The sequence below is a fragment of the Anabrus simplex genome, chromosome 8 (genome assembly GCF_040414725.1).
Source record: "Anabrus simplex isolate iqAnaSimp1 chromosome 8, ASM4041472v1, whole genome shotgun sequence".
Taxonomy (NCBI): Eukaryota; Metazoa; Arthropoda; class Insecta; order Orthoptera; family Tettigoniidae; genus Anabrus; species Anabrus simplex.
This window is the reverse complement of record NC_090272.1, coordinates 183,484,355-183,496,840: the sequence shown is the minus strand read 5'-3', so window position 1 is coordinate 183,496,840 and position 12,486 is coordinate 183,484,355. Positions and strand designations below refer to the sequence as shown.

At 38.8% G+C, this 12,486-nt stretch overlaps 1 protein-coding gene across 1 annotated transcript in view; it reads right to left on the bottom strand.

Moving 5' to 3' along the window:
* Positions 1 to 12,486, bottom strand: part of Ak2 (Adenylate kinase 2) — a 102,577-nt gene that overhangs the window by 29,796 nt on the left and 60,295 nt on the right. Inside the window, exon 3 of the mRNA XM_067152560.2 lies at positions 4,256 to 4,374. Within this exon, the coding sequence (XP_067008661.1) occupies positions 4,256 to 4,374 (119 nt within the window). The remainder of the gene's footprint in view (positions 1 to 4,255; positions 4,375 to 12,486) is intronic.

Genomic DNA, 12,486 nt, shown 5'->3' with positions numbered 1-12,486 from the left:
TGGTTTATAAATGTTTACTATTTTCAAGTCTGCTACTTTGATTCTGGTTACAAAGATGTCATTATAGCATTCATGCAGTACAGTAGGAAGATCAATGGAGACAAAGCTGATCCTTGATTGACACCAGCGTTGATTTGGAAGGTATCAGATATTCCTGTTTGCACATCGTACTAAACTTTAAACTTTTGGTTGGTAAGTTTCACCCACTTGACGTAAGGCTTCAGGTACACTGTGTGGACTCATTGCCAGCCAAATGAGATCATGTGGTACCCTGTCAAACACTGCTTCCAAATCTAGGAAGGCCAAGTGAACTCTCTACCTTTTCTCATGTCCTCGTTCATAAACAGATGTCCGGCTCCATGGCTAAATGGTTAGCGTGCTGACCTTTGGTTACAGGGGTCCTGGGTTCGATTCCCGGCAGGGTCGGAAAATTTAACCATTTCTCTGGCACGGGGGCTGGGCGTATGTGTTGTTTTAATCATAATTTCATCATAATCATCATCAAGATGCGCAGGTTGTCTACGGGTGTCAAATAAAAACCTGCATCTGGTGAGCCAAACTTGTCCTCGGACACTCCTGGCACTAAAAGCCCTACGCCATTTCATTTCATCAACACATGAAGCACATGGAGGTGTCTGTTGTTCTGCTGTTTTTAACAAGGGCATGCTGGTTAGGTAAGAGTGATAATGTTTCATAATCTTGCATCAGGGACATGTACAAAAATGTTCTTAGTATGGCATAAGAGATGGAATGGACTATACTTTGAGCATTCATGCATGTCTCCTTTTCCTTTCCAAATTAGAATTATGATCCTGGTCTGCTAAACCTTGGATACTGTACTTCCTTAATAATCTTGAAGTTGGTAAGCCATACTATACCTTTTTCTTCAAGAAGATTCCCTACTGTACCAGGTGCTTTCCCAGGCTTCATTTTATAGATGGCAGAGGAAAATTTTTTCCGTAGTGACAAAGGGAACTGGGCCGTGAATGGGATCTGCTGTAGGTAGAGGAGGTGGATGAGGAAACTCCTTACTGGATGTATCCCTGAAATACTCCATCCAGCAACTCACAATCCATCTTTAATATTTACAAAACATGTGGTTGAAGACAATAAGGTCAACTTAAGTAGCCTATCTTTTATAAGTTTTTTACCCTCCCCTCATCAAGGAGCATTACTGATAAACTCTGAATGTACTTACAGATGATATATAAGAGACACATTACAGGCTATAATGCAATTTCTTGATGCTATTAATTTCACGGCAAAAATTATTTTAAAGGGTGGCCGACTCAACCTGGCAAATGGGCTAGAGTCTGACACCAATTTAAAATACAGTATAAAACTGCCCTTACACTTTCCAGGCCAGTTTCAGCCATACTCTTGTAAAGACTGTAATTTTGTTTAGATATACAGAGACTCTGAATTTATTTTTAACATGATTTTCAATACAATTTTAAATTTACTGTTGGTAATACATGTCCATACATTCTGCAACACAAAAACAGAGTAGAAGAATGTCTAAAATTAGTTGACACAGTAGCACTGGAAATTAGTTTTGAATACTCTCACAATTCTTCCACTCCTGTCCAAATAGTGTTTTGTTAACACACACAAATCAAATTTCAAGGATGGAAATAGCCTCTTTGGCACTGCCATAAGATATTCGACAATGGTATCTTGCTCTTTGCTAAATATGGGCCATTTTCCACACTTTTAACATGTTTTCTGCTAATGCGCTCACCTAACTTTGAACTTGGGATAACATTTTTAGGTAGCTTGTCTAAAAGTTAATTTTTGTGCCTTCATATCCTCAATCACAGTTTTAAAACGTGGATACTTGTCTCCCATCATAACAATGTATCACTACGGCATAGACTGCTGTTACAACAGTAGTTTATTCAGCTCACACAAGTTGCAGAAAGCACGCCAATTCATTTGCAAGAAAGGTGAAGTGGCCGACTCTGTACGAAAATTGAATTTCTTTGCATAATTCCATCTTATAAGAAATCCCTCAAAGTTATAGACCAATAGCTTTATTGAACTGCTGTTACAAACTCCTAGAATGACTGATTTACATCAATTGCCACATTCCTATTGAATAAGCAGGCTTCGACCACAACGCAGTTGCTGTAACCAAATTCTTCCCTTTACTTCATATATATTGTACCGGGAACAGCAGTACGGAACCAAGTCCCCGCAGTTAAAATTTAAAACTTTTAGTACAAAATAGTTGTTGAGCTGAACTACTGAGATAGTCTACTAATCATTCTAGCTTCATGTAATTAGTCATAATACTTGGTTGGTCACATCTTCACATTCATCTGCTTCTTCCACCAATTGCCATGTGTTGATTTATTTGTGTGACTGGTACGTGATGCTTGCTTCTTGACTTAATAGTTACGGAGCTATGGAGTTGCTCAGATGACACCGTGGTGTCTGCTATTGCAGAACTATTGCAAAATATACTTGATCTCACCTTCTGATTTGATTGCTTCGCATGAGGTGATTGGGAGGCAGGGCCAACAGACATGGAGTTCTCTCTAGTCATATTAACCTTCCTGTGCTAAAATGTAGTCATAGGAGATGCCCATGTTCAAAAAAGTTAATTCAATCCCACTGCCAAGTGTTAGTGTTAGTGAAGCCATTTTACACTAGCTTGAAATTCCTTGAAACAGTCACAATCAACCCCCTCTCCCAGGCATACTGTAGAGATGAAAGTTGGTTGACATGAAGTATATTAAATTTCTAAGTTGTATACAAATTCTCAGTGTTTAATGATGAATAGTTTGAGAGGGAAGAGGAAGAGTGTTTTGACTTGAAAGAGTCAAATATATGAATATAACTTAATCATATTATATGTGCAGAGTTTTGTACAAAAGACAATAATAAACACATAAGACACATGCACTTAATCATTTTGAAAAAGACTGTACGAGGACGGTTTGAAAAGTTCTCGGAATCACCGCTAGATGTCTGTGCTAGAGCAACGAGGTTCCCGTGCAATAATCACACATCCGTTGTGAGTGAACACGTGGCGCGCCAGTGCTCTAGCTGCAGGAGTGTGGTAGTGACGACACTTTGTTGTTGCGTAGTGATTTGTGACAATGGAAAAAACTGCGATTCAAGCAGTGATTAAATACTTTGTAAAGAAAGGTATGAAAGCAAAGGAAATTCATGCCGACTTTCAGAACACACTGGGGGACTCTGCTCCTTCATTTTCAACTGTTGCCAAGTGGACCAGCGAGTTTAAATTTGGTCGGGAGAGCTTGGATGATGATCCGCGTAGTGGATGGCCAAAAAGAATTTATCGCAAAAGTGCATAAAATGGTCATGGAGGATCGTCGACTGAAAGTGCGGGAGATTGCTGAAGCTGTAGGGATTTCTTCTGAACGGGTATATTATATTTTAAGCGAAGAATTGGGTATGAAAAAATTATCCGCAAGATGGGTGCCACGTCTCTTGACATTGGACAATAAACGCACCAGACTGGAAATGTCCGAACAAAGTCTGGCCCGTTTTCAGTGCAACCAACAAGATTTTTTTGCGCCGGTTTGTGACAACAGATGAAACTTGGGTCCACTACTATACCCCCAGAGACAAAACAGCAGTCAAAGCAGTGGAAACATGCTGATTCACCACCACCAAAGAAAGCAAAGGCAGTGCGTTCGGCCGGAAAGGTCATGACCTCAGTTTTCTGGGATGCAAAAGGCATTCTGCTGATAGATTATCTTCCTACTGGCCAAACAATTACGGGGCAATACTATGCAATACTAGACCAACTACAGGAAAAGATATGCGAAACAAGGCCTGTTTTGGCAAGGAAAAAGGTCATCTTTCATCACGACAATGCCCCGCCGCACACAAGTGTTATTGCCATGGCAAAACTTCATGAACTGGGGTACGAATTGTTGCCACATCCACCTTATTCACCTGATTTGACACCATCAGACTATCATCTATTCCCCAAGCTGAAAACTTTCTTCAGTGGACGGAGATTTTCAACAAGGGAAGAACTGACAGCCGAATTGGAGAGGTATTTTGCAGGCCTGGAGGACTCTTCATTTTCGAGATGGGTTCAAGGCATTGGAACATCGCTGGACCAAATGTATTAGTCTACAGGGAGACTATGTTGAAAAATAAAAGCAGTTCCACCAAGGTAAGATACTTAATTCTAGTATATTCCGAGAACTTTTCAAACCACCTACGTAAAATACCACTACTGTAATACAAGAAATAATCTTAATATAAAACTAACCTTCTCTGCTTGAGGAACAGTTCTTGGAAATCCATCAAGCAGAAAGCCATTTTTGCACTCAGGACGGTCCAGGTTTGCATCTATCAGATTCACTACAAGTTCATCGCTCACTAAGTTACCTAAAAGCATTTCAAGTTATACGGCATAAGTTTGTACAGAGGCAACGTAGTCTGAATTAAACAAAAACATATCATTTGTACATGCAGACACAAAAACACACCAGAAAAGGAATTATGGTACTATTTAATTCTAACTCTCTATTACTAAGAAGAAACTCTATCAAACAGTTAGACATTTTTTCTGTTCTGCTTTAATTCAATAGAGGAAAAAAGCATACGTGAGAGTACAGTTAACTCTTGATTCAAAGGACTTCTGATTTAACAGACAAAATTCAACAAATAAATACAGATAATGACAATTTTAAAAATAATTATTGAATGGAAATTACTAGAATGTAATTTTATAGGTTTTGAAATCTGACGTTTATGAAACTTGGAAGCAGGCTTGTGGTAACTGCAATGAGTATGAAACTGAATAATGGATAGATACTGACAAAGGTGATCTGCTAAATTGAAAGTTCACTGTATTTACTATCAGTTGAATTTAGATGTCTGGGGAGACTGCCAATGGCATAGTCATGCTGAAACACTAGATCCCGTGTAATATATCTGCAGTTAAGCAACACTGGGTGTGGTGACCATATCAGCGGGTAACCTGAGTGTTGTTGCCAAGAGGAAAAGCTGGAAAGGATCTGGACACCCTACCAGAAGTAACTTATGCCAGTAAGAGATTGCTCTGCCGGTGTTCTACAGGGCAATCAGAAAGCTGGCAATGAAGAAGCGGTTTCAGCTGGTCTGAAACTATTGGTGGTTAGAAAATACAAGGACATCATCATCTCGTTTATAGGTGCTTCATCAGATTCAGAGGAACTGCTCATTACGAACATTTTCAATCAATAATAATTATCAAGAAACAGCCTACAGTAAGAACAAACTGAAATTTGATGCTTTGTTTCAAGCTGAATCCACTTTAATGTTAACTCAAAGTCTTTTAATGTCAATGCAATTCCTAAGATATGCAATGTAATAGACTTTTGATTTTATGGACACACAATAGCTTGTAACAGACCGCTAAATCGAGAGTTTACTGTATTTACTATCAGTTAAATTTAGGTGTCTGGGGAGACTGCCAACGGCATAGTCATGCTGAAACACTGGATCCCATGTAATATATCTGCAGTTAAGCAACACTTGGTTTGGTCATGTCAGTGGGTAGCCTGAGTGCTGTTGCCAAGAGGAAAAGCTGAAAAGGAACTGGACACCCTACCACAAATAACCTGGCCTAGCTGAGGGCTCTAAATAGGTCGCCAACATCCAGGTTTGAATAAGGCACTAGGATTTGATTTGGAGACTGATAACCTCGTGTCAAGTAAGGGCTTTTCAGTCACCTTAATAAAGAATACTAAAATGTATTCAAAATTTCAGCAACCTGTAGCCTGTAGGCCGATTTCATCAAACTCCGTTAAGGATTTAATGCCACGTTAAACTGGTTTCACGTGATAGTCAACAGAATTGCTGTTTCATATACCTTCATTAATGCTAATCCACCGTTAAACTCGGTTAATTTAACGTAGCATTCTCGTCCCATTTTAAGCTGCTTAACGTTGTGTTAAAATAAAAATGACTGGAAGAGATTTTGAGTTTGATGCTCAGGTACTCTATTTAAATTACCTTCAAAATGCTGAGAGATAGGAACTTTCGTGGGGGAAGAAATGACATACTTCAACTAACAGAAATGCAGTTTTTGGAACGGTATAAGTTATCTAAACCTATCGCAAGGAAAAGTACTCGAAGTGGTTAGAATACCTTACAGGATGAAATTCACCCATTTCCAATGCAGCAATTGCTGATTATACTGAGATATTACACAACGGGGTCATTCAGGCCATTACGAGAGGTATCAGTACCGTAAATTGTAGAACAGACATAGGTACTTAAAACTTATGTTCCATTAACTTATTCATATGTAAGAAACATAGAGTTGAAATGTAAATTCAAAGGAAGGGAGATCATAATCAAATGTTGCCTACACCATGTATAACCAGGTACGCCTAATTTTTAATATGACTGTGCTACTGTAGTTATTAATGATGTGTTCAGTTAATAAAATTTAACTTAAAAACCTCTGAATGGTAATATGAAACATCTCTCACACAATAACAAGAACACTTTAAAACCAAATTATCATATCATAGAAGAGAGGTAGGTATTATAATGATATTCCATTAACTTATTAACATGTAACAAACATTACATTCTGTATTGAAATACACTGCTGTGCAAAACTTAAGGACGAGACAGATAAAGCAACATAACATAACTACTCGGTGGAAATGAAAGTGCAGCAACATGTTGCCAGAGGTCTTCCACACGAGTATAGAAACCTGGCATAAGGTCAGCGTGACTATAGCGCCAAATGGGTCTGACCCCACAAAACGAGGCAGTTGAGGGAACAGGAAAAGACAGTGTAAGTCAATCAGCGAGCTATTACGGTGCACTGAGGTAGTGTTATTCATTACAACATGGCCCGGGGACAACATTTGGATGACTTCACATGGGGAAACATCACAGGGAAACTGGAAGAAAGACTAAGTGCGACGAGCGTAGCCCAGGAGTTCGGTATAGCTCAGAGCGTTGTTTCACGTGCATGGAGAGTATTCCTAACCACAGGAACTGCTGCAGGGTCAACTACAGCAGCAGATGACCGCTACATTGTGTAACGCAAGAAGAGACTCACGTCAATTGCAACCACATTTAACATGACTGCAAGGCACCCGAACTCACCTCCACAGTGGCACGGCAACTGCACGGGGGTGGTCTGTTTGAACGATGACAATTATGTTGTGTTCCATTGACACCCGCACATCGGTGGCACCGCTTGCGATGGTGCCAAGAGCATCAAGTCTGGACCGATGAGGACAGATTCAATCTCAGTAGTGATTCTAGATGTACCCTCATCTGGCAAGAGGTGGGAACACGTAACGCACCCAGGAACATTTTTGAGCATGATCATTTTGGTGAAGTGTTATGGTGTGGAGAGGCATAATGTTGCATTGGCGTACCGACCTACAAATCTTTGAATGGAGTACACTCACCGGTCAACGTTATTGTGACTGTGTACTCCTTCCCCATGTACTCTTTTCAGGCGTGCATTCTGCCCTGACTTCATTTTTATGGACAACAATGCACAATCGCATCGAACAGCGCAGGTGGTGGAGTTCTTGGAACGAGAGGATATTTGGCAAATGGACTAGCCTGCCTGTTCCCCCGACTTAAATCCCATCGAGCTCATGTTGGACATGTTGGGCAGACGCATTGCAGCACGTCCACATGCACCAATGCCCATCCAGCAGTTGTCAACCGCGCTGGTGGAGTAATGGAACGCCCTAAAACAATAACTCCTTAACCATCTTGTGGTGGCAGAATGAGAATACCCTGCAGAGCATGCATCACTGTACGTGGCCATCAGACACCCTCTTAGGAACCATGTCCCTTCTTTTGTGATGTCCAGGGGACCATCATGAGTTGCAGCGACTTAAGTGTAATTTTTTGTCTCTGTATAAAAGAGTAATTTCTGTTCATCTCGCTGCATATTCTTTTCGGTTGCCTACCACACCATACTGTGGCAGTTCTTCCTATGTATGGTTCAAGTTTCATCAAGCTATGTTATTTGGCAGTGACACAACATGTGAAAGTTACATTCGTCCTTAAATATTGCAGCAGTGTATAAATTCAAAGGAAGGCGAATCATAATCACATATAGCCTACACCACGTATAAACTAGTAGGCCTAATTTCTAGTATGATTTTGCTAATGTAGTTATTATATCGTTCTACATTGCGATTTTATTTGACGTAAATAATCACACGAGAACACGTTCACTTCCTTCTATAAATTACTTTATTTACACTGTACATCACAACCCACAATTATACACAGTAGCAAATGACACTATATACAACACTCAATAGTGGAGTACCCTGAAGTCGATTCTGACAAGTACAGATATCAAGAACACTGACGCGCGCACTATAACATACTCTCTCTTGAATTCGACGCCTCACTCACTCGAGTCCAATGATCTGACTCCACCTCGGAGCCCAACAGTCACTCCCAGTCCATCACTTGCCTGAGTCCCAAGAACCAAGATCTGCGAACTTAGAACTGAGAAATCCCTTCACTGACTGACAGCTCGATATTTATACCATTCGATCAACCATCTACAATGATCGACTTCTGGAAGAGTTCTTACAACATACTAATGAAACACACTCGAAACATCGATCAACCAGCTAGTCGAATGGGTACTCGAATGTTCTTTCAATATTTAAAAAGACCTATGGAAATATCTACAACATTCGTAATGTCTCTACATGTATCTGGATAATAAAAGCTTACTGGTACAGTAAGTTTCCAGAACCTTTCACCTATACCAAATATAGTACAATAAGTCTAATATATGAACATTATGGAATTTTCTACCGCTTTCAACTCTATAGATTTTTAGGTGATACAATTCTATACTACATATTTACAGAGAAACCATAAACTAGTCATGTTTAACACTTAATAAAAGATAATTTGGCATTAAATAAACTCTAATTAAACAATAATTGAAGGTTTTACGTCAGTTACGATGTCATACCTACGACAATATCATAATATCATAGAATATCATAATATCATAGAAGAGAGGCAGGTATACTGATATTCCATTAACTTATTAACATGTACCGGTAACAAACACTACATTTTGTATTGAAATATAAATTCAAAGGACAGGGGATCATAATCACATGTATCCTACACAATGTATAACCTGGTAGGCTTGATTTCTAATATGAATGTCTTACTGTAGTTGTTAATGATGTGTCCGGTTAATAAAATTCCGTTTTAAAACCTCTGAATGGTAATACGAAAAAGATATTTCAAACAATAACAAGAATGCTTTAAAACCAAAGCATCATTTCATAGAAGAGAGAGAGGTATTATACTGATTAACTTAACATGTAACAAACATTACAGTTTGTATTTAAATATAAATTCAAACGAAGGGGGATCATAATCACATGTAGCCTACACCATGCATAACTTGGTAGACCTAATTTTGAATATGATTGTGCTACTGTAGTTATTAATGATCTGTCCAGTTAATAAAATTTGGTTTAAAAACCTCTGTGCTATTCTACATCACAAGTAGATGTCCCTATGAAGAGGCTCAACTTCGTCGCCGATTAATGCAATAATCTTCAAAATCATCTATTTAAATGCTGGAATAAATATACCACCTCCGGTCTTGGACCGCTCTAACTTGTTCTTTGAATAATCTCTTCTTTTTCTTTTGCGCTTCTCTTTTAGGTTGGCGTACAGGTATTTCAAATGGAACCTCATATTCCGTGCAAAAAGAGTGCAGGAGAAAGGTGACAAATGAATAACATTATGCCCGGCACCATTCAAAAGAGTGAAATAATTAATACTACACACTGTTGACTTGATCATTAACGTTAACACCATGTTAGTTAATGAGCATGTTATAGTGTTCTGTGAAATGCGATTTCCATAATGTTGCATTAAAATCTTAAGGTGTTAACTAACGCTCCATTATCAGATTTTTTCCTAGTTGCTTTACATCGCACCGACACAGATAGGTCTTATAGCGACGATGGGACAGGAAAGGGATAGGAATGGGAAGGAAGCGGCCGTGGCCTTAATTAAGGTACAGCCCCAGCATTTGCCTGGTGTGAAAATGGGAAACCACGGAAAACCATCTTTAGGGCTGCCGGCAGTGGGGTTCGAACCCACTATCTCCCGGATGCGAGCTCACAGCTGCACGCTCCTAACCGCACAGCCAACTCGCCCGGTATCGGATTTTTAACGGTGGATGATGAAACTGGCCCTATATAAGGTACAGAAAACAACATGATCCAACCCAGAAAAAAGAAATTTATATTAATTTAACAGACCATGGAAGCTTCACATATAAGACATGAACCTAGTTTTCTGTTCTCCTTAATGAAATAGAGAAGAAAACATACAAAAATATTTGTCTTAAAGTTTTCATAGTGATGATGAAAGAGCTTTCACCAAGAGGGTATACTGCCCTAATGAAAATTAATAATACATCCATACAAGTTCTGCAGCCAGACATACTGCAGAGTGACTTACTGTAGATATATTTTAAACTATATCATTTTTTTTTTTTTTTGCTAGTTGCTTTACGTCGCACCGACACAGATAGGTCTTATGGCGACAATGAACTATATCATTTAGAGCCCTTTTTAAATCATATGAGCAAATGTCTTCAATTTCCATCCATGACAATAATAAAACACAATAATATACTGTATAGGCATATGGGGCCAATGTGGAAGGGAAAAGGAGAGGAGCACACATCAGCAGGCTAGAGAAGAATATAGGGCTAAAGCCATGAAGACAAACAAAATGATTAAACATCTTGATTTTCTTCATAAACCCAAACCCTCATATGTCTAGTACCAGGACTACAGCTTATGAATGAATACAAATGTTCATTAAATGAGATGAAACCATCTATTCCACTAAACATTCCCTTTTGTGCATCTTTCACTGATTTCAGGGACAAATGGCACATTGTTTTTTTATACATAAAATCATCATCTACAAAATTTTCCTACATCGTGGGGTGGCAGGTGGGAACTGTGTCCCCAAATGGATTTGGCCTTCCAGACGCTAACCCTACACGGAGGAATGTGATTACTTTTGCATGTTTTCTGTGGTGGTAGGTAGTGTAGTGTGTTTGAATATGAAGAGGAAAGTGATGGAACAAACACAAACACCCAGTTTCCAAGCCAAAAGAATTAATCAGATCTGATTAAAATCCCCGACCTGGCCAGGAATCAAATCTGGGACCGTCTGAACCAAAAGCCTGTTTGCTGACCATTCAGCCATTTAGTCCGACTTAATCTTAGCTTAATATGTGCTAAAGAAAGGCCTTTTTCTCGTTTTAAATCTCTACATAACACTACTAATAACTAAATTAAACTAAATAGTTGTTCTAAGACAGAAAAGGTCAGATCTCCCATCTTAGTTTACCTTCAAACCTTGACTACGTCCGTACATCACGTTAACAGTATTGTGACACACTGCCAAAGGTAAGCAACTAACCACCTATTCTGGTGCCATTTTTACCCATTCTATTAATGGTTGCCAAAGGATATGCAGTAAAACTCCAGTATAATGCTCTTCAAGGGATTGAATGTTACCACATATTAAGCAGAAGACAACTAAATACGTACAATACAGCAAATACGATGTTCAAATTTTTGGAATTTTTATTGAAATCCTCCATATACAATATTGTAAATTCTACATGTTCTGTATGCCAAGATATTATACAGAATTTCGTTTTACAACATTAGACCTATTAATGACATAGTCCTACTATCCTTAATTTTTGTGGGGAGGATGGTGGGGGGAGGGAACTCATTAATAGCAGTCTGTCTCATACACAAACCCAACAAGGAATAATAAAATTTTCTATATAATTTAACTGTGAATTCACACTCGCTAACAAACACAGTGGATGAATATACAAATAAAAGGTGTTTATACAGTAGAATGTTGACTATATAACTGGATGTACAAGGGCAATTTGTTAAGTAAGAACAGTTTTTCACTAAAAATAAATACTACAGAATACTTTTGGGCAATTTATATTTCATCCAATTCTACACACATTCAGTTACTTTTCCACATAGTTAACATTTTTGTTCAAACACATGTGGTATTGAGGTAAGTTTATGTAACGCTTCATCATATAAGTTTTGTCAAGGCTCTACAATATACAGCTGCACTGACATATCCCTGGCAGCATGAAGTCCACTAACAGAACACCATGTCTGTCCCAAAACAGGGTTGTCATGATCTTCCAAGTTGAGAAAGTCTGTTTGAATTTCACTTTTGCACAGATTCTGTGTGTCAACCACTCCATTGATTACTGCTTGGATTTAGTGGCAATGTGAGACACCTATGTCTCTCACCCTGTATTGATGTGATGCAAATAATGCATCAACTTCCTCAATTTAATCTGCTCTTCATTTTGTGTTCCTCGGTCAGCATCTTCGGAACCCAACGATTGCAGATCTTTCTGTATTCCAACTTTTCTGACACAATTTTCTAGAGAAATGACCTTGA